Here is a 22,710-nt window from a genome sequence, read left to right as displayed (position 1 = left end):
CGGGCCCTGGAGCCTTCGATCTTCTCCCTAGAAGTTTTGGGACCCAACCCCATTCGCAGGAGTCCCGGGACTCGAGCGGGCTAAGGGGACGGGATGGGACAGATTGGGCCTGGGATTGCGGGGCGAGCTTGGGAAGGGGATGGAGTTGGGGGGCACCGAGGCCACAGGCTCTGGGACGGTTAAGCGCTTATGCGAGGGAGCCCCGCAGGAGGACAAAGCCAAGTTCGAGGTCCCTTCCCCGCCTCCCTGAGCCTCACTTTCCTCATCTGGGAAATGGGTGTGAAAACCTGCCTTCCTCATATTCCCCCAACCCTATTTGATGCACCGAATCAAATAAAGACGCTCACAACCCAAACGCAATCTCGTCACCCAAAGACCCCACAGGGACGCAAAGAGCATGGGAGGTGGCACTGGAGGGGTCCCTGATCACTCATGAATGTCTCCTAGGATCTCGGGCCCGAGCCATTCCGTGGCCACAGTGCAGCCATCCGGCTGCCCCGGCCCTCCCCTCTTGGGGTCTCCGCTCAAAGGTCACTTAGTGAGGGCGTCCTCGAGCCCCCCCCCCCCAAATGGGCGAGGCTGGCAAACCTGTCCCGCTGACGGCTCGCCCTGCAGCCTCCCTGAGTCGTGCCACCACGCGCCCTGCCCCAGGATCGACTCCTCAGTGCCTCCGCCCGACGGCGCCCCGCGAGGGTCCGCGTAGGTGGGTGTCCCTTGGGCCGCCACGCCAGCGCCCGAGCACCGGGACTGGCTCCGTGTCCCAGCGGCCCGCCCAGTCCGTCCGGCCTCTGCCTGGGCGCTGCCTCCTGCCGCCGCTTGGTATCCTCGGGACTGCGGCGCCCACGGGGCTCCGGGGGACCAGCCTGCGGTCCCGGGGCCTGCGCGGGGCTCGGCGGGGCCTTCCCCGCTCCCGGCAGGCGTAGCCTTCCAGCACCTTCCCCACCAGCAGCATCTGGGCCACGGTTCTCCCGACGCGCGTAGTTCATTCAGTCGGTCGGTCGTGGGGCAGCTAGAGTCTGGGCCGCCACCGTGCGCGGACACCGTGCTGGCGCGGGGGACGCGGCGGGGGACAGGGCGGCCCCAGCCCGGGTCCCGGGGCCGGCCCTGCCCCGAGAGCTTCCGCGGTTCCTCGCCCCACGGTCGGCCACCCCCAGCTCTGGACCCGACCCTCGGACCCGTGCTGCGCTGTGGCGGTCCAGTGGGACAGCGGGAGGCAGGGGGCGCTCTCCCGAAGCTGCTCGGCCTGTGGTGTCAGCAGCAGAACTTGGGCTGGGGGTTCCCTGGTCCCTGCTCGGGGACTGCCGCTGCTTGGTGGAAGCTCTGGGGCGCAGCGGCCCGGGCTCTGGGCGACAGCACTTCCTGGCGCCGGTAGCAGCTTGCGCACTCCTCATCCTGGGGCAATCTGACCCTCCCTTCTGCCCTTGGACCTGCAATACCCCTGTCATCAGCGGGTCATCTGCAAACAAATTAGAGTGGCAGGTGACAATCCAACGGAGCTTGAAAAAGTAGGGGTGTGAGGGAAGGGTCATATTTACATAGGGTGGTCAGGGAAGCCCTCCCCGGGGAGTGGGACAGTTGAACAAAGACTGGGATGAAGTGAAGGGTGGAGCTATGCAGATATCCTGGGGAAAGCACTCCAAGCCAGGAGGAACAGCAAGTGCAAAGGCCCTGAGGCAGGAATGGGCTCCCAGTGTTCCCTGAAAGGCAAGAAAATCTGGGCATCTGAAGGCATGGGAGAGTGTTGGGCGGTGAGGCAGAGAAAACGGGGACAGAGGAACCACAGCAGTGTTGTACCAGAGAACTTTCTGTGAAGGTGGAAATGTCTATACTTGCACTGGAATGGTAGCCAGCCAGCCTATGTGGCTCCGGAATACTTGTAAGATGGCGGGTATGGCTAAGCAAGTGGATATTCCATCTTATTTAATTTTATTTAAATGTGTTGTCCCTTGTGACCAGAGATTACCCTATTGGACAGAGCAGGTCTAGACCGCTATAAGAACTTCAGTTTAACCTGTGGGGGACATGGGTGCCTGGGTGGCTCAGTGGGTTAAGCCTCTGCCTTTGGCTCAGGTCAAGATCTCAGGGTCCTGGGATGGAGCCCCGCAATGGGTTCTCTGCTTGGCAGGGAGCCTGCTTCCCCTTCTCTCTCTGCCTCTGCCTGCCTCTCTGCCTACTTGTTATCTCTCTCTCTGTCAAATAAATAATAATAAAATCTTAAAAAAAATAATAACCTGTGGGGACAAAGGAAGCCTGTGAAAGGTTTAGGGAGAGTGAGGTAATCAAAGAGTGGACCACAGGGCAGGAGGCGGGATCCCAGTGGGGGTGGAGGCAGAACCCCCTTAGTCTGGGTCTATGACAGACCTTTGGCGCAGGGGCTCAGGGGTCAGATCTCAGGGTGACACGTGGGAGCAGTTCTTGGCAATAGAGCAGGATGAAGGGTCCACATGGTCACCAGGGTGAAATATAGTTGGGCAGAGACTAACCTGGGCACTAGAGACCAGAGCAGAGACTGGGACCAGAGGTGATGCAGAAGGAGTGGGATGGGAATGGTTTTAGGGGTGATGGCTGGACCCCAGAAATGCAGTTGGATGGACCATGAATGGGCATTCTGGAGATGGTGGAGTATTGAGACCTGACAAGATACAGCCAAGTGCCAGACAGCTGCAGTGGGCGAGAGAAGGAGGCCAGGGGTGGGGGCAGGTAGAAGCTGAAGCAAGGCCTGATTTATATGGCTGCGGTTAGGTCCGGGCGGGGGCAGGGGCAGCCGCTGAAGAAGCAAAGGACTCTGGGTATAAATCAGGGACAGGAGGAGCCCAGGTGTTCCAGCTGAACTTCAGTTATGGGAGGTGGGGCACCTGTCCTCTAGCCTCAGAAATTCCCCTGCCCCCCACCCCGGGCCAGAGCAGAGACATCAGACCAGCATGTTCAAATGTTCAACTCACTTTATTGAAGGGTCCCAGGCGACAAGTGCACCAGGAGAGATGCTTACACCTGCTATGGGGCTCTCCCCATCCCTGGCGTCCACAGAGGCTGCTCAGCCCAGGGCCATCCACCGCCCCCCAGGAGGAGGAGGCTTGTTCCTCGGACCTAGCCCCAGGCCCACCCTGACCTGCTCCCTGGTGATCTCAGGAACTGTCCCACGGAGGTCCCTGGAGTTCTGAGGGAGGAAGCTTCTAGAATGGTTGAGGAATGTCCTGAGTCTGCCTCTGCACCTTGCACAGTCCATTCGGGATGTGAGGGCACCCCCAGGCCCCTGCACCTTCCTGGAGACCTGTAGGGAGGGCCCTCCTGGCACAATGGGCCTGTCACTCCCTGGGGACAGGGACTCTGGCACAGACACACACATAGCCCCAGGGCGAGAGGATTAGGAGCAGCACCCAGTACAGAGCACTCCAGAAGGGACACGCTGAGGTGGGCAGTAAGGGCTGATGTCCACTTCACCATGGGACAGGGACACCCCACAGAAGCAGCCACACTTGTGATAGCAGGTGCTGAACCCCACAGCGCTGAGTCACACTCCTGGGGGGACTTGGGGGCTAGGCTGCAGCTCCCTCCTGGGGACACTTCCTTCCTTTCCAGCCATTCCCATTCCCAGGACTGCTCCTACACTGGCTGGACCCACCCCTGCCCTCAGGGTCCCCTCTGATGTTTGAGTCACTCAGAGGATGAACCCAGGACCTGCCGCCTCTTATGCCCCCTGCAAGGCCATTACTGAGGGCATGGTCAGCGCATGGGACAGGCGGCACAGCTGCTGGGACAACTGGCGTGGGTGGGGTTGGAGTGGTGACCACAGGCCTGAGGGAGGTGAGCTACCCTGCACAGCCATTGAGGGAAGCCAGATATCCGGAGTTTATGGGATTGCAAATGATAGCAGATAATCCAGATTCCTGGAAATCACTGGTCAGCCCGAATGACAGATTCAGCCTGTGGACAGTAGCAGCTGCCTAGCCTTGGCCTTGAGGAGCTGGGTCACTTGTCTCAGCTGCACCTGAGGGGGGCAGGGCTGGTGCTTTTCCACTTTTCTTCCTCCTCCTCCTCTTCCTCCCCTACCCCACCCTTCCCCACCTGTCCTCCCTCCTCTCCTAGAGGAACTCCCCCTCCCCCAGGAGCTGCCCCCTCTGCCCTTCGGCTGCCCCTCTTATTGGAATCTTCTCCTCCCCCAAGCAGGGAGGATCAACCTTCAGGCGTCCACTCCACTCAGACACCCACCGCCCAGCTGGGTGGCCCAGACTCCATCCCAGGCCCCAGGCCCCATGAGACTGAGGCTGGGGGCAGGGGCCCACAGACGCTGGCCAGAAGCAGGTGTCTGGAAGGATGGGCGCCTCGCAGAGAACCTGAAAGAATTTTCTGGCACAGCGAGCCTCCCCACCGCCCCAAGGCCACGCTCAGCCCCGTGCTAAGCCGGCGCCGCCCGAAGCCCAGGCCCCCGGGTAGGCCCCAGACGCCGTCCCATCCCCTGGGGCTGCTGCCTCTGGGGTGCACGCGTGTCTCTCCTTCCCTGGGGACCGCTCCCGCCACCCGCGATGGCGGGACAGTGAGGGGCCGGGGAGGCGGGCGGCCCGCGGCGCGGCGGAACCAGGGGAGGCGCGGTGAAGCCGGGAGGCCGCCTCTGCCGCTGGGGGCGGGGGCAGCGCCCCAGGTGCGGCCGCGCCACTTCGGGTTCTCTTAGCAGCACTTGGGGGGCTGCCTCCCGCCGCGACGAGCCTTCTTCCCGCGGGCTGACTCGGAGCCAGGGGGCGGCTGAGCCCTAACCTCGCCGGCATGCACCTGGGCCTCCGCGCCCGCGCGCCCCTTCTTTTTCCCTTGCGCCGCCGCCTGGTCCCCCGAGCGCGTCTCGGGAGTGACCGCCCGCCTGCCGCGGCCTCCGCCTGCCCCTCGGCGTCTGCGGGAGCGCGACGGGCCCGGGGCCGCCACCTTCTCGCCCAGGGTCCCGGAGGCCGTGCGCGCCCGCTTGGTCCGCGCCTTCCCGGACGCCCGGCGCTCGGGTCCCGACTCCACGCTCTCCGCCGCCTCCGCCGCCGCGCCCTCCCCGGCAGCTAACAGCGCGAGCACCTCGCCCAGCTGGCCTCCGGCGCGCCCGCCCCGCCCGCCCTCCCGGCCACTGTCCCCGGCCTCCGGCGTCACCCTCGCCGTGTCCCGCGCGGCCAGCAGCGCCACGAGCTCCAGGAGGCCCCCCTCGCCGTCGCCCCAGCCCGCCAGGAAGCCCCGCGGCGCCCTCCTGCCCCGCGACTGGGGGTCGGGCGCGGCCAGGGCGCACACGCACTCCCGCAGGCTCCCGCCGCCCGTGGCCTTCCGCAGCACCAGGCCGTCCACCCGGCGGCCGGCCTCCTGCACCTGCACGCGGGCTCCCCCAGTGTCCTGGCACAGGACGGACAGGACCTCGCCCAGGGTATCGGTTGGGTCTGTGCGGGGTCTCCAGCCCAGGGACGCGATCACGGAAGCGATCTTCAGCAGCTCCTGGCGGGCCGAGGGGTCCGACGGGTCCGTAGAGGCCACAATGGCCACAAACTCGGGGTGGTCCAGCTCCTCGTCTCCCGGCTCCCCGTTCGGCTGCGACTCGCCTTCAGGAGCATCGCCGTCGACGGGCTCCTCGTCGCCCGCGTCTCGCACAGCAAGCAGGGCCACTAAGTCGGGGACGAGGCTCCGGGCTTCGCCGCTGCCGCCGCTGCCGTCCAGGCTGACGGCCTGGGGCTCCGAGGCCTCTTTCTCCGTCGGCTCCTGCTTGGCCTCGTCCGTCACCGTCACCAGGGCCAAGAACTCGCGGGTCCCCTCTCGTGCGTGGGCGCGGCCCTGCAGGGCCCACTCCTTCGTGCTGAGCTCCCTGGCAGCCTGGTGCAGCGTGGCAGACAGCGCGCTCTGAGCCTCGTCCGAGCTCAGGTCGTCCTGGTCCAGCTCCTCGAGCACGATGCCCAGGCTGCCCCCTGAGGAGGCGTCAGACTCCCGCCTGGTAGATGTGGGCGGCCTCTCCCGTCCCTCCGTGCTCTGGCCCCTCAGGGCCCACCTGTTGCCTCTAGCTCTGTTTCTGCGAGCCCTGCGTCCCCTCCTAGGAGGTGGGCCAGCCCTCTTGGCAGTTGGCTCTGAGCCCTGGGCCTGTGTCTCCTTAGCTGGAGAGGGGAGCGTGTTCTCGGGGGCCCAGGGCCCTGTGGCCTTCCAGGGCCTGTCATCCAGCACCAGGCGTCTCATGTGCCTCAGGACTCCTGGGTCCTCCGCGGGGTCCTGACACACAATCCTCCAGACTCCGTCCTTACCGGGGATCTCCCTGGGGACGGACGCGTGATTTATGTCCTGCACAAACTCCACCAGGGCGGCCTTGGCCTTGTGGTCCCTCGCGGCCCTGGTGTTCCATAGCCTGAATGTGCCCAGGGGCAAGAGGGCCGGCTGCAGGACAGCCTCGATGGCGGCTCGCTCCAGGCCCTCCGGGATGCCGGTGACCAGCAGTGCGCGGTGCGTGTCCACATCCAGTCCCCGGCACCAGTCCCGCAAAAGGCTCACGGCCATGGTGCCACCTGCTGGCTGGTGCCGTTGGCCGCGTGGCAGCAAGCCTGGGGCGGACGTGGACTGTGGTTCGCTGTGCAAATCCCGCCTTGGAACAGTGCCGCAGCCTTGGAGTTCAGGTTCAGGGGAACGTGGCAAGTCTCTGGGGCCTCTGGATCAGGCTCTTGTCGCCTCTAACCAGCTGACGCAGCAGCTTGGCCTGATGCCCCCTCTCTGGGGCCGTTGGAAAATCCGCAGAGGGGTTTAGGAGTCACTTTCAGGGATGTCGCCAGCCTGGCTGCTCCGACCTTTGTCCCTGAGAATGGCCTCAGTGACGCGGCCTCATCCAGCAGGGGAGGGCGCCACCGTGGTCACCTGGCGCGGCAGGGGGAGGGGAGCCGGGATCTGGCCGAGTCTGTGCGCTCACTCTCCGCTCTAATCAGAGCAGTTGCGCTGCTACGGGGCTGCTGGGTCCTACGCCTGCGCGCCCGGGCTCGCCCCTCCCCCAGCCGGGCCTGGTCTCCGTAGTAACGCGGCGGGCTGGAGCTGGGGGTCTGTGTCGCTGGGGTCTAAGGAGCCGCTCTTAAAGGGCCTGAGAAAAGGAGGACGTGGGGCTGGGCAGTGCCACCTTCATTGATGAACCCACAAAAGCCAAATTCACGGGGGACAATGAGACATCCGTCAGGGTGACCCGACCTCATTCAAAGGATGGTGGGGGCGCGGGGCGGACTTCAGGAGAGGACAGGCTTCAGCGGGTTGTAATCCCTCTCCCCAGAGGACAAGTGGAGGTCAGGATAGGAGACCTAAGTCCGGGGGTCCTGGCCTCATACAGTGTGGTCCGGGGGACTCACTCTCGGGAGAGAAGCCTTGTTGGGAATTGCGGGGTCACTCAGCCTTCAGCCTAGGTACACAGGCCTCAGGGTACACAGGCCCAGCTCCCGCAGACCAGGCTTCATTCTTGAGCCCATTCCGGTATCAGAAATAGCACCGCAACTAAGCTGGGTTTTGTGCGTGCCTCCTATAGGTGTAGGATCAGTAGGATCAGTCCCGAGACCAGTCGTGAGTTCCAGTTCCCGGAGAAAGCGTTTCCCCCGCTGACTGGGACATGTGAATATCATAGCTGTTCCGAAACACACATTTGCTTTGCATCCTCTGTCCCTCCCACTCTATGCAAATCAGGCTCTGCGGTCCAGCTGCCCGGTTTCTATGCTATTTCTACCCTTCCTGCCCCCACCGCCCCCCCCTCTGAAAAGATTCCTGTGAGCAGCTCCAGGTCAGGTTTGCTCCTTAGTGAAATGACAATGACCATGAACCCTACCTCACAGGCCCCTGATGGGGGTTAAAGCAGGTGATCCAGGAAAACACTTGGAAGAGACATTCTTTGGCCCAGAGTTGATGCTTCATAGTAGAGGAATTTATTTATTGAGAACTCATCATTATATAAGCATGTGTTAAATAAATAAGAAATCAAAACACCTTGGCTCTTTGCTCCTTTCTTTTTTATGTCAGAAGAGAGTTTACAGCAACGTTACCATGGCAACAGGGCCTAGGGCAAACCAGACTGCTTACTCACTCCCCTACCAACCCCCACTTGTAGCTCTTTTCTCTGCTTTTCTCTTCTTTTACCCTCCTGATCCCCAAATGGCTGTTATCCAAGCAAAGTTGTCAGTAATCTAATTTGAGGCCCACATGCAAGACACACATGTAGAGTTGAATTTGCCACCAGCCACCCTCAGTCAATAAAAAGAAACAGGTGAAAGTCTTTAAAAAAAAGAGAGAGAGAGAGAGAATAGATTTCATGTATCCGAAAGTATACATGATATGCATATACAAATATGCTCATTTGCATATGCCATCAATATGAAACAATTGATAATGAGATATTACTCTATTTTTTTTTTTACTTTTTTAAAGATTTTATTTATTTATTTGGTAGAGAGACAGAACACAAGCAGGAGGAGCAGCAGGCAGAGGGAAGGGGAGAAGCAGGTTCCCCACTGAGCAAGGAAGAACCCCTTCGAACATGACCAGAGCCAAAGGCAGATGCCCAACGACTGAGCCACCCAGGCATCCCAACCATGCGTCTTTTTAAACATGGTTTTAATCACCGGTGACTATGTGTGCTTTCATTCTAGGGCCCCCCCTCCCAGCATACTTCTTCATAATTCCATCTGGCTTGCCTCCCTCTTAGCTCTAAATCCACATTTAGTTACGAATGGTAGGTGTGAGGATCTGTCTTCTTCATTCCCCTTTCTAGTTGCTCTGTCCCACAGAGGAAGTCCTGCTCATTCCTCTCCTGATAGGGCAGGGAACAGGACTGAGTGGGTGGGGACATGGTCCCAGAAGTCAAGTAGAGAATTAGCGATGCTCAGAAACTTCCAGAAGCAGAAGCTGAAGGTCCCTACAGCTTTGCAGGAGCTCCAGGGCCCAGAATCAGAGTGGGCCTTGAACACTAAACCCCATGAGCAGATTGAATGGGCACCAGCCAGGCAGGTCAATGGGAAACCCAAATGTCCTGCCTAGCCCTGGCTGCCACCTTCCAATCCCGTAGAAACAGCTGGAAGAGGAAGGCATAGCAAATGTTTTGCACAATTCTTCTCCCACCTCCCCGTGTTTGGGCAGGGGCGGTGGGGAAGCCTGAGCCTGCTTGTTAAGTGCTAACAGCACCATTGGGGCAAGGGTTCTCAAAGTGTGGTCCAGGAACCCCTAGGGAGTCCCAGAGGCAATTCAAGGGGTCCATGAGAGCAACCTTGTTTTCATGAGAGCACTAACACATTATTTGCCTTTTCCACTCTCATTCTCTCAAAAGTGTGCAGGAGAATCATCCAAAGGCTACCCTGAAAGCAATATTGCAACTGATCGGATGCAGAAGCAGGTACAAGATTCCAGCATCTTCCATCAAGTCAGGCATGAAGAGGATTTGGAAGAACATAATAATTAATCTTTTGGGGGAAAAATACAGCTATTTAAATAAAATGTGTTCTTTACACAAACCTGTAACACATACGCATTGCTATTCTAAAAAGAGTTTGTTAGTGAGTATTCTTTTGATTTCTCAGCAGAAATTCCTCATACGGGAAATATCCATAAGTAGAATGCCCATAAACAAAATCTCTCTGGGAAGTCTTTTATCATTCAGTAATGTAAGAGGTCCTGAGACCAAAGAGTTTGAGAACCCTGTGTTAGAGATACAACACAATGACCCTAGGGAGCTCTCCAGATAAAATGGGGGGGGGGGGTCGTGCTGTTTCTTTCTAGCAAGTTCCAATTGAATCATGGGAATGAAGTGCATTCCCGGGTTTGTCCTCACTCCTCTGTCTTTCTGCTCCCCTCTCTCCATCCTCGTTGCCAAGGAAACCATATCAGCACATCCTACACACACACACACACACACACACACACACACCACAATTAACTCCCTGGTGCCTGAATCTTGGTGGCTGGCTTGCCTTTCAGAACGTTTACACCCAAGGAGCTGTGGACTCCTCCTGCCTCCGGCTCCTTAAAATGCCTTTAGATCTTCAGCCCATTGCCCGATTCTTCCCCTAACCTGGGCAACTCTTTTCACTTTCTATTGTTCCCATGTCCTTTTATTCTCACATGTTCTTCCAAACCATGCTTTGCTGTTTGAGGGCATCAAAGCTATATCTGGGGGTGCCTGGGTGGCTCAGTGGGTTAAGTGTCTGCATTAGCCGCAGGTCATGATCCTGGGGTCCTGGGATGGAGCCCCACGTCAGGCTCCCTGCTCAGTGGTGAGTCTGCTTCTCCCTCTCTCTCTGCCAGTGCTCATGTTCTCCGTCTCTCTCTCTCTCTCTCAATCTCAAATAAATACACAAAATCTTTAAAATAAAACAAAGCAAAACATGGCTGCAAGTGTGTCCCCTCTAGAGGTGGGGCCCACATTATTTTCTTGAACCTGAACTTGGGCAAGCTCGTGACTGCCCCCATTGATAAAGTGTGGTGGGAGTGATGCTCTGGGTCTTCCCAGGCCAGGGATAAAAGGGTTTTCCTTGAAACCCCATTGCCCTGCTGTGAGGAAGCCCAGTTCCCATGGACAGCCCACACGAGGGCACGAAAGTCTGCAGCTCCTGCTAGGTTTAGTCGTCAAGTCACCCCAAACCAGGCACTGAACACATGAGAGGTCAAGCTTCTGGGTGATTCCAGACCTTTGACCTTGGAGTCACCATGGCTAAGGCCCTAGACATTGGAGAGCGGAGAGACCCTGTTCCCACTGTCCACTTTCATCATTGAACCCATGTGCATAAACAGATGTTGTTTTTATGCCACTAAATTGTGGATGACTTGGTACGCGGCAGAAGTAACTGGCAGAGGGGCCCCTGGGTGGTTCGGTCATTTAAGTGTCTGACTCTTGATTTCATGACCTCAGAGTCCGGGGATCCAGCCCCCTTCCCTAATCAGGCTCCCGCTCTGCTCTGCACATGCGCAGAGTCGCAGAGTCGGTTTGGCTCCCTCTCCCTCTGCTCCTCCTCCTCCCCCTGCTCCACGGACTCTCAGTCTCTCTCAAATAAATCAATAAATCTTAAAAAAAAAAAAAAAAAAAGAAAGAAAGAAAAAGAAAAAGTAACTGGCACACACCTGTCTCCATCTCTTCCTCCACACACCGCAAAACATCCTCACACCATCCTTCAATGCTGAATGAGAGGGTATTGGTATGTGTCCCACAAGCAGGACTTCCGAGAGGGAGGGTCCATGTCTTGCTAACTCTCCCCAGCCCTGCAAGTCGCCCTGTGCGATGACTGTCCCCGTCCACGTGCCCACCATCAGCGCTTGAGAATTCCTGAGCCGCCCAAGCCCTCTCCCCAAACTGACTTCAAAGATTTCGTCTGTTTCTCAAGTGCAAAGTGATGGTTCATGGTTCTCTGACTCCGAAGGAGTTTGCACAACTCTTTGTTAGGCTCCGCTACGTCTCACTCCTCTGTGGGAGCTCGGAGGTCTTTCTCCCCATACAGGGACAGAGCCTACCCCCGTCCTGTCCCACCCCCCCACCCCCCCAATCCCCAGCCAAGCGGCCTGCCAGACTCTCCCTCAGGCCCACCAGCGCCAACCGGAACCCGCCCTGGGGAAGCAGGGAGCGCAGACCCTCTGGCTGAAGGGGGCGCCACCACCAGCCGGAACTCTGCTTGGGGATCAGAGACCTGGGCGAGGTCTGGAGGTGTGTGTTGGAGAGCGCCATCAGACTGACTACCAGACTGGGGATGAGGGGGGTTCCTCTCTCAAACTGGGATGGGGAGGGGCTCTGGCGCCTCCCTCCCCCTCCCCTTACCGGTGCGTCACCCCACCCCCAACCTCCTCCCCGGGTCCACTCCTGCCTTCAGAGATTCATCCATCCACCACTCATCCTCCCCAAGACATCATAAACTTGACCTTGCCTCTTCCCTTCTCTGAACCACAAACTCCTCACCATGGCACTGCGGTCCCAGCCTCCTTTCGGGGCATCTTTCCAGCCTGGGACACCGGCTCCCGCGTTAAGGGGAGGAGGACTCAGGAGGGCTTCCTGAGTGGGTCCCCCACTTCCCACCCACCATCGGACTGTGAACCCCAGAAGGGCGGGGCCTGGGCTGTCTCAGTCAGCGCTGGACCTCCAGCTAGGCGGGAGCAGGTCCTGTGGGAGTGTGTGGGGGAGGGAGATAGGAAAGAAAGCAGAGAAGAAGGGAGAGAAGAGAGGGAGGAAGGTGATCTCAAACTCAAAGCTCCACCTTTCTTCCCACAACTGTCTCCCTCTACCCACCAGAGGGCGCCCTGCTCCAACAAATCCCTCATCCGGCGCCTCAGCCTCCCCTACAGACAAAACCAATTAGAGGAGGAGGATTATGGCCAGTTTAGGCTACCTAAGGCTACCTGAAGTCCTACTGAACCCCAGCACTGTGCTAAGGCTTCCAAGTGCCTCAGTCCAAACAGCCACTCTGAGTAGCTTATAATGGAGGAAAGTGATGCTCAGAGACGTTGTTCAACTTTCCCAAGGTCACACAGCACCTAAACTGTAGCGAAGCTTCCAGCTCTGGGGACCCAACAAAGACTTCTGTTCCTTGGTCACATCCACAAGTCTCCATGGGCCTGGCCCTGACAGTGCCTCCACTCGGGCACATTCCCCTCCCCTGAAAATCCAGGCCTTTCCCTGCAAGTGCTCATGTCCCTGTGCGATCACAGCTACGAGCTTCAGGAGTTAAAGCCTGGCTCAGTCAACACTGTCCCTAGCGACTTGCACAGGTGGGTCCCAGAACAGATACTAGACACTACAGAGACAATGAATGAATGAATTCCCAGCTGGGGGTGACTTCAATGAGTACCTAAGGAGGCAAATGCTCTTCCTCCAACCAGGGATCTAGAGACTCTCCCTCCAAAACATCCCCGGACAAGGAAAGGTCCCATCCTTCCTCTCAGGCTCTCCCCAGTCCAGGTACAGTGAACCTCACCACTGCCCCTCATCCCCTCAGGAGAGAGTCTCCTGCTTTCCAGCCCAGTGGCCACTGCCCGCTAGCTCCTACCTGGTTCACCTCATTTCTCTTTGGGGAGTCCCCTCCCCCACCTCTAACCAGGTAGAGGTCCTCACACACCCAAGCCTAGCCAGTCAGAGCACTCACTCCCTCTCCTATCACTCTAGTCACTGTAATCACAGGCATGACCTCTGACTCCAAGGCTGGGCCAGGACTCAAGGGGACAGGGAAAGGGTCTTCCTGGTTTCTCAGACCCGGCACCCACCACTTGTCTTAGGTTCACTCTTTTTTTTTTTTTTTTTAAGATTTTATTTATTTGACAGAAAGAGATCACAAGTAGGCAGAGAGGCAGGCAGAGAGAGAGGAGGAAGCAGGCTCCCTGCCGAGCAGAGAGCCTGATGCAGGGCTCGATCCCAGGACCCTGGGATCACGAGCCGAGCCGAAGGCAGAGGCTTTAACCCACTGAGCCACCCAGGCACCCCATTTTAGGTTCACTCTTCCTTCCTTCCCTCCCTCCTTCCTTCCTTTCTTTTTTAAAGATTTATTTTTTTATTGGAGGAGGGAGAGGAAGAGGGAGACAAAGAGAGGCAGACTCCGCCGCTGAGCATGAGCCTGACTACTCAGGGCTCGATCTCACGACCCTGAGATCATGACTTGAGCCAAAATCAAGACTCCGACGCTCAACTGACTGAGCCACCCAGGCGTCCCTTGCCATAAGTTCTCAAGGCTTCCCCAAGGATACTAGGTCTCATACCAACAGGTGGACAGTAAAGGCAGGCTCCCTGCCCCTCCCCTGCACCACCCCCAGCACCCCCATCAGTAGGCAAGTTGTCAGTCCCAGTGTGTGCAGGACAGTCTGCATGCTTGGGCAGCCCAGCAGCCCAGCCACCAGGTAAGCTGAGAAGAAAGAAACTTATGATTTGGGGGCACCTGGGTGGCTTAGTTGGTTAAGCATATGCCTTTGGCTCAGGTCCTGACCCCAGGGTCCTGGGATCGAGCCCCGCATCAGGCTCCCTGGTCAGAACGGAGTCTGTTTCTGCCTCTCCCTCTGCCTGCAGCTCTCTCTGCTTCACAAGAGTATCCCCCCTTAAAGCCTGGTTCCCTGAGATGTGTCCCGAGGTTAGTGACACCTAGTTCTCGGGGTGAGACCTGTGTCCCTGAATCATGAAAGGTCCCAGTGAGCTCCTTCAAACAATTGCCCAGGTCCTGGCAACCGCCTCAAGACGGTTGTCATGGAAATCGAATAGCAATGGGGGAAGAGGGATGCCAGCCAGCATCAGTAGCCCAAGCGTGCTGCCTACACTAGGGTTGGGAAAGAGAGAACCCCTTCTGGAAGAAGAGGAAGGAGGTGTGCATTCACACTTGGCTGGAGCCTGAGACCATCTATCCTCAGTCAGGAGCTCCCTGTGGCTGGAGGCAGCAGCGGTGGAGGGGGGAGCTGTGGCTCCCAGAGAGCTTCATCCTGGCTGAGCTCTGAGCCAGGCCCACAACAAGACAGGCCAAACCAGCAAGCAGACACCTAAGCCCCTGTGGATTCTCCAACAACCCAGGAGAGGGGGCATCAGGACAGGCACGGAGAACCACAGCCCAAGTCCGCCCCAGGCTTGCCCCCACCCCAGTGGCCATTGGCACCAGACAGCGAGCATCACCATGGCCATGAACCTTTTGCAGAACTGGTGCCAGGAACTGGATGTGGACACGCACCAGGCCCTGCTGGAACTCAGCATCCAGGAGGGCCTGGAGCAGGCACCATCAAGGCTCTCTTGCAGCTGGCCCTCCTGCCCCTGGGCACGTTCAGGCTGTGGAACACCAGGGCCAAGAGGGACCAGGAGGCCAAGGCTTCCCTGGTGGAGTTTGTGCAGGACATAAATAATAAATCCGTCCACAGGGAGATCCCAGGCAAGGATCCCGCGGAGGACCCAGGAGTCCTAAGGCCCATGAGACGCCTGGTGTTGGATGACAGACCCTCATAGGCCACAGGGTCCTGGGCCCCTGGGGACACACTCCTCTCTCAAGCCTCCAAGACACAGGCCCAGGGCTCAGAGCCAACTGCCAAGAGGGCTGGCCCACCTCCTAGGAGGGGACGCAGGGCTCGCAGAAACAGAGCTAGAGGCAACAGGTGGACCCCGAGGGGCCAGAGCACCGATGGATGGGAGCAGCCGCCCACCTCAGCCAGGTGAGAGTCGGACGCCTCCTCCAAGGGCAGCCTGAGCATCGTGCTCTAGGAGTTGGACCAGGACGACCTGAGGGCGGACAAGGCGCAGAGCGCACTGTCCACCACGCTGCACCAGGCCGCCAGGGAGCTCAGCATGAAGGAGTGGGCCCCGCAGGGCCGCGCCCACGCACGAGAGGGGACCCGCGAGTTCTTGGCCCTGGTGACGGTGACGGACGAGGCCAAGCAGGAGCCGACGGAGAAAGAGGCCTCGGAGCCCCAGGCCGTCAGCCTGGACGGCAGCGGCGGCAGCGGCGAAGCCCGGAGCCTCGTCCCCGACTTAGTGGCCCTGCTTGCTGTGCGAGACGCGGGCGACGAGGAGCCTGTCGACGGCGATGCTCCTGAAGGCGAGTCGCAGCCGAACGGGGAGCCGGGAGACGAGGAGCTGGACCACCCCGAGTTTGTGGCCATTGTGGCCTCTACGGACCCGTCGGACCCCTCGGCCCGCCAGGAGCTGCTGAAGATCGCTTCCGTGATCGCGTCCCTGGGCTGGAGACCCCGCACAGACCCAACCGATACCCTGGGCGAGGTCCTGTCCGTCCTGTGCCAGGGCACTGGGGGAGCCCGCGTGCAGGTGCAGGAGGCCGGCCGCCGGCGGGAGCCTGCGGGAGTGCGTGTGCGCCCTGGCCGCGACCGACCACCCGTCGCGGGGCAGGAGGGCGCCGCGGGGCCTCCTGGCGGGCTGGGGCGACGGCGAGGGGGGCCTCCTGGAGCTCGTGGAGCTGCTGGCCGCGCGGGACACGGCGGGGGTGACTCCGGAGGCCGGGGACAGCGGCCGGGAGGGCGGGCGGGGCGGGCGCGCCGGAGGCCAGCTGGGCGAGGTGCTCGCGCTGTTAGCTGCCGGGGAGGGCGCGGCGGCGGAGGCGGCGGAGAGCGTGGAGTCGGGACCCGAGCGCCGGGCGTCCGGGAAGACGCGGACCAAGCGGGCGCGCACGGCCTCCGGGACCCTGGGCGAGAAGGCGGCGGCCCGGGCCCGTCGCGCTCCCGCAGACGCCGAGGGGCAGGCGGAGGCCGCGGCGGGCGGGCGGTCACTCCCGAGACGCGCTCGGGGGACCGGGCGGCGGCGCAAGGGAAAAAGAAGGGGCGCGCGGGCGCGGAGGCCCAGGTGCATGCCGGCGAGGTTAGGGCTCAGCCGCCCCCTGGCTCCGAGTCAGCCCGCGGGAAGAAGGCTCGTCGCGGCGGGAGGCAGCCCCCCAAGTGCTGCTAAGAGAACCCGAAGTGGCGCGGCCGCACCTGGGGCGCTGCCCCCGCCCCCAGCGGCAGAGGCGGCCTCCCGGCTTCACCGCGCCTCCCCTGGTTCCGCCGCGCCGCGGGCCGCCCGCCTCCCCGGCCCCTCACTGTCCCGCCATCGCGGGTGGCGGGAGCGGTCCCCAGGGAAGGAGAGACACGCGTGCACCCCAGAGGCAGCAGCCCCAGGGGATGGGACGGCGTCTGGGGCCTACCCGGGGGCCTGGGCTTCGGGCGGCGCCGGCTTAGCACGGGGCTGAGCGTGGCCTTGGGGCGGTGGGGAGGCTCGCTGTGCCAGAAAATTCTTTCAGGTTCTCTGCGAGGCGCCCATCCTTCCAGACACCTGCTTCTGGCCAGCGTCTGTGGGCCCCTGCCCCCAGCCTCAGTCTCATGGGGCCTGGGGCCTGGGATGGAGTCTGGGCCACCCAGCTGGGCGGTGGGTGTCTGAGTGGAGTGGACGCCTGAAGGTTGATCCTCCCTGCTTGGGGGAGGAGAAGATTCCAATAAGAGGGGCAGCCGAAGGGCAGAGGGGGCAGCTCCTGGGGGAGGGGGAGTTCCTCTAGGAGAGGAGGGAGGACAGGTGGGGAAGGGTGGGGTAGGGGAGGAAGAGGAGGAGGAGGAAGAAAAGTGGAAAAGCACCAGCCCTGCCCCCCTCAGGTGCAGCTGAGACAAGTGACCCAGCTCCTCAAGGCCAAGGCTAGGCAGCTGCTACTGTCCACAGGCTGAATCTGTCATTCGGGCTGACCAGTGATTTCCAGGAATCTGGATTATCTGCTATCATTTGCAATCCCATAAACTCCGGATATCTGGCTTCCCTCAATGGCTGTGCAGGGTAGCTCACCTCCCTCAGGCCTGTGGTCACCACTCCAACCCCACCCACGCCTGTTGTCCTAGCAGCTGTGCCGGCTGTCCCGTGAGCTGACCAGGCCCTCAGTAATGGCCTTGCAGGGGGCATAAGAGGCAGGTCCTGGGTTCACCCTCTGAGTGACTCAAACATCAGAGGGGACCCTGAGGGCAAGGGCGGGTCCAGCCAGTGTAGGAGCAGTCCTGGGAATGGGAATGGCTGGAAAGGAAGGAAGTGTCCCCAGGAGGGAGCTGCAACCCAGCCCCCAAGTCCCCCCAGGAGCGTGACTCAGCGCTGTGGGGTTCAGCACCTGCTATCACAAGTGTGGCTGCTTCTGTGGGGTGTCCCTGTCCCATGGTGAAGTGGACATCAGCCCTTACTGCCCACCTCAGCGTGTCCCTTCTGGAGTGCTCTGTACTGGGTGCTGCTCCTAATCCTCTCGCCCTGGGGCTATGTGTGTGTCTGTGCCAGAGTCCCTGTCCCCAGGGAGTGACAGGCCCATTGTGCCAGGAGGGCCCTCCCTACAGGTCTCCAGGAAGGTGCAGGGGCCTGGGGGTGCCCTCACAGCCCGAATGGACTGTGCAGGCCCCCCCTAGGGACACCCAGGTGCAGAAGCAGACTCAGGACATTCCTCAACCATTCTAGAAGCTTCCTCTCTCAGAACTCCAGGGACCTCCGTGGGACAGTTCCTGAGATCACCAAGGAGCAGGCCAAGGTGGGCCTGGGGCTGGGTCAGGGGCACAAGCCCCCTCCTCCTTGGGGTGGTGGATGGCCCTGGGCTGAACAGCCTCTGTGGACACCAGGGGTGGGGAGAGCCCCATAGCAGGTGTAAGTGCCTCTCCTGGTGCACTTGTCACCTGGGACCCTTCAATAAAGTGAGTTGAACATTTGAACATGCTGGTCTGGTGTCTCTGTGCTCTGGATGGCAGGTGGGGGGGGGGAGGCAGGGGATTGTCTGAGGTTGGAGAACAGATGCCCCACCCCCCATAACTGTAGTTCAGGCGGAGCACCTGGGCCAACCCTATCACTGATCTGCAACCCCTTTTCCACCCTGTGTTAGTGCCTATGACCCTCACCCGGCTCCCTGCCCCAGTATCACCTCCCCCAGCACAAACCTGTCCCCACCAGGTTTCTCAGACCCAGAGCAGGGATGTATTTATCACTGGAGCCTGGGAAGCCCCACAATCAAGGCTGAGATCCACTTGAATCCCTGATCCTTGGTATGTGCTCTAGCAGGGATCTGAACCAGCCTCACTCCGGGATTGATTTAACAGCTCAACAACGTTCGTTTCAGAACCTGCAATTTTCCCTGTCCGCTCCTCATTATCACAAGATGGCTGCTGCCACTCCAGACATCATGTTCAAAGACAGGAAGCAGGGGAAAGCAGAAAGCAAAAAATTTCTCCTCATTAGGATGGGAACACCTTCTCCCAAAATTTGCCAGCAGACCTCCTTTCATATCTCTTTGGCCAAGACTGAGCCTCATGGATACCCCCTCACCAGGGTGGGGTTGATTAAGGTCAAGGAAGCTCTGTCTTCCATCTGAACAAAATCTAGGTTCTGCTTGTGGGTAGGCACTAGACATTATTTCATTCGTGTCTGGTTATCTATCACTACACCAGAAAGTGCCCCAGAACTTCGTGTTTAGATCTTCATATACTGGGACTACTAGAATCTCCATCTTACTGAGGCACTGAGAAGTTTGGAGGCTCCCCCAACACCGCACAATGGGCATGTGTCAGAGTCAGAGCGGGCTTTGAACCTGAATCTCCAGGATTGCAAATCCCTCCTCATCCAGGAAACTCTGTAATCCCCAGCCCTCCAGAAGCACCTGCCCCTCCAGAGCACATGACAAGGAACGTGGGCGAGCGCATGGTTGCCTAGGAAACAGCTCCGAATCCGAATCTCCTCTCTGGTTTATAAAATCGAGGGCATTCGTCGCTGACTTGCATGCACAGTTAGCTACAAGTTACTTGCCACCTGCCAGAGATTATGGGATGCGGGGCAGCCTTGGTTTCCCAACTCCCTGACAGCTTAGAGAGCCCTGACCGCGGGCATTGTCGGTGGGACAATCACCCCGACATCTTGGTGGTTTATTTTTCACACCTATTATTACACATCAGGAGAGTGGCTGTGGGTCTTTTGGATTCTAGAAGCCATAGGGGCAGCTCCGGTTGGGGTATGGTCTTCTCGTGGTTTGCGGGACTAAGTGGCCAGACCGCTCAGTGGCTGTTGTCCCTTCCGCTCCACGAAGCACTCACTACATTCCCCTCGCAGGACGTGGGCTGAGGCAAGTCACCAATCGCCTTGATGTTTTGGGGGTGGCGGCGCCTACTTCCCCTGCAGGAGCCATACCAAGCAGCTGCCTGGCCACACTCCGGAGTGGAACCCTCCTTAGAACAGCAGGGAACGCGACAACAGAGTGATCTTAACACACGACCGCCTTGCAACAAAGGCAAAACCTCTTTCCATGTGGCTTTCCAGGTCTTGTCTCCCCCACCAGACTGTATTTTCATGAAGGCTGCGGATCAGATGGTCCTCAAATGAGGACGTTACCTCAACTGCCTCTTTAAACACCCTCTTTCCAATTACAGTCACACCCTGAGCTCCTGGGGGTTAGGACATCAGCATGTGAATTTGAGGACAGATACACTTCAGCCCATAACCGTGGGAAAGTCTGAACTGGAGACAGTGTGAGCACAGGGTCCCCCCCCCATCCCCCTCAGGTGGGGGAAGGTCCTGGTTATAAGAATGTAGGATCTGTATAAACAGTGACCAGTGTCCGATGTGTTCGCTGTGTGGACCCCTGCTGCCTAGAACTGTGCCTGGCACAGAGGGGAAAATCCATGTTAGCTGAAGGAACACATTCGTATGGGGGGCTCGTCTACAAGACGCCATTTTGACCTTACTGGTTTCCGCACTGATCCCTTCTGGAGTGTTAGCTCTCCATCCTGAGGCCACAGTTCCTACGAATCCTGTTTCAGGGGCACCTGGGTAGCTCAGTGGGTTAAGCCTCTGCCTTTGGCTCAGGTCATGATCTCAGGGTCCTGAGATTGAGCCCCGCATCGGGCTCTCTGCTTAGCAGGGAGCCTGCTTCCCTTCCTCTCTCTCTGCCTGCCTCTCTGCCTAATTGTGATTTCTATCTGTCAAATAAGTAAATAAAATCCTGTTTCAAATTGTTTGTGATAAGAAATTGTATTTAATCATTGCACATTTTTAAAAAGATTTTGTTTATTTGTTTTGTTTATTTATTTGACAGACAGAGATCACAAGTAGGCAGAGAGGCAGGCAGAGAGGAGGAAGCAGACTTCCCACAGAGCAGAGAGCCTGATGCAGGGCTCCATCCCAGGACCCTGAGATCATGACCTGAGCCCGAAAGCAGAGGCTTTAACCCACTGAGCCACCCAGGTGCCCCACATTGCACATTTTTTTAAGATTTAATTTTTTGAGTAATCTCTGCACCCAACCTGAGACTCGAACTCACAATCCCAAGATTGAGTGTCCCGAGCTCTCCTGCCGAGCCAGCCAGGTGCCCTTATCATTGCACATTTTTTATAGGAAGCAGAACATTGCTGAGGCTGGAAATATTTAACTAACAAAGCATTGCTAGTCTTGTCAGAATTAACTCACCTTAACCGGAGGTGGGAAGAGTCTTCTAGAGTGAGAAACGAATCTGTGTGCTTTTACTGCGTTCACACATTTTCACGAATAGAAGTGAACTAAGGCGGGACACCTGGGTGGCTCAGTGGGTTAAAGCCTCTGCCTTCAGCTCAGGTCATGATCTCAGGGTCCTGGGATCCAGCCCTGTCTGGCAAATAAATAAATAAAATCTTTCAAAAAAATAAAGAAAGAAAGAAGTGAACTAAGGCTATAGCAGCTTATGGAGGAAGAGCCTGGCACTTAGGGCGTTCTGCAGAAGCCATACTGCTGTTCCTAAGATCGTTCTCTGAACGATGAGCAGAGGGGTCTCTCCAGGGCCCAAGGACACCTGCATTTGCCAAAGGTGGGAAAAAGACTTCCCAGCGTGGGTGTTTCCTTCTCAAACCGAATCAGGCCTAAGGAGGCTTATAGAGACCCCCACACAAGTCTTCGTTGCCGTATCATGTTCTGAAATTTTTAACTCACAACATTTGGGAATCAAGAGATGCCTCACCCCACGATGGCATTTCTGCTGAGCTGAGTCCTGGCTCACCCTTGGTGGGGGGGGGGGGGCACAAAGTCTCTACTTGCCGGAGTCCCTGTCCCACGCACTTCTCCCCCTCACGACCACTGCCTGGTCTCTGCAGATACTTGAGTTTGGGAGTCCTGCTCTAGTGTCATTTGGAAAGCAGCATGGGTCAGCCAGAAATGTTTTGGCTACAAGTTACAGAAAGCCAAACCAACAGCAGACATAAACAATATGGATATTTCTTAGTTTCTTAATTAGAATTTTGGAGGAAAGGGGCTTCTGGGTTTAATTAGCAGGTCAAGTATGTTATCTTTCTATTCCTCCACTTGTTGCCTTTTGCTTTCCAGTTTATTGCCTCATGGTCACAGTATGGCTGCCAAGCCCCGGGCATCACATTTTCACACAACAGGCAAAGAGTGGGCAAGTTGGGTGGTGACAGTCCTCTCCTCTCTTGCTTCTCCTCTTTTATCCAGTAGCAAACGCATTTCCCAAAAGCGGCCAACACGCTCAGTGGCCAGAACTGGCTCACTGCCTACCTGTGGCTGCAGGGGAGTCTGGGAAAGAGGGGAGCAGGCTTTCTTCACCTCTTTTATATGAGGTAGTAAATGGGAGAGGAGTTGGAAGTGACTGTTAGATCAGCCAATCAACAATACCAGTGCTGAGGTGAATTCATGCCCACTGAAAAAATAATTTTTGAACACTGAGAGACAGAGACAGCAAGATGGATATTTCCTTCTCTCCTGCAGCTGTAGTGGGAGAGATAGATACTATTTTGCATCATAAAATCCATTTAGAGAAACAACTTCTGGGAGGTGGGGGAGGAGGAGGGAAAAAAGAACCAGCTTCAAGAAAGTGATTAATTGAGACCATTCCCAAAGCATCCGTCTTGTTCCCTGTGCAGACAAGGGTCTCCATTACCAACATCCTCTGTTCCCTGTTCATTTAAGCCTGTCCTTGGGAAGAATTTGAGCAAGAGTCTGGAGATTCTCTTAGAAATTGTTGCAATATTTGAAGAAAAATGACCCCCCCCCGCCCCCCGCCCCGGAGGCCTACATTTCTGATTGGCTGTTTTCCTTGATTATTTGTTGCCATGGTGATAATGAGGTCAAAGAGACTCTTTTTTTAAAGAATAAATGACAGTAGGTCTTTATTAAATCAGGCAAAGATCACTTCTCTTCCACGAACATGTTGAAATAAAAGTGCAAGGCTCTTCTATATTTTTTTAAAAGATTTTATTTATTCACCTTTGAGAGAGAGAGAGAGAGAGAGCACAAGCAGGGAGAGGGGCAGAAAGAAAAGCAGGCTGCCCGCTGTGCAGAGTCAGTTGAAG

General features: G+C 58.0%; 1 protein-coding gene across 1 annotated transcript; it reads right to left on the bottom strand.

Moving 5' to 3' along the window:
- Positions 1-3,232: 3,232 nt before the first annotated feature.
- Positions 3,233-6,942, bottom strand: PNMA8B (PNMA family member 8B). Its single transcript, XM_059153025.1, has one exon. It carries the CDS (start codon positions 6,496-6,498, stop codon positions 4,666-4,668), a length of 1,833 nt encoding a protein of 610 aa, XP_059009008.1. The 5' UTR covers positions 6,499-6,942; the 3' UTR covers positions 3,233-4,665.
- Positions 6,943-22,710: the final 15,768 nt, after the last annotated feature.

The sequence above is a fragment of the Mustela lutreola genome, chromosome 16, assembly GCF_030435805.1.
Source record: "Mustela lutreola isolate mMusLut2 chromosome 16, mMusLut2.pri, whole genome shotgun sequence".
Classification (NCBI taxonomy): Eukaryota; Metazoa; Chordata; class Mammalia; order Carnivora; family Mustelidae; genus Mustela; species Mustela lutreola.
The sequence above is the reverse complement of the archived record's forward strand: the minus strand, read 5'-3'. Positions and strand labels throughout refer to the sequence as shown.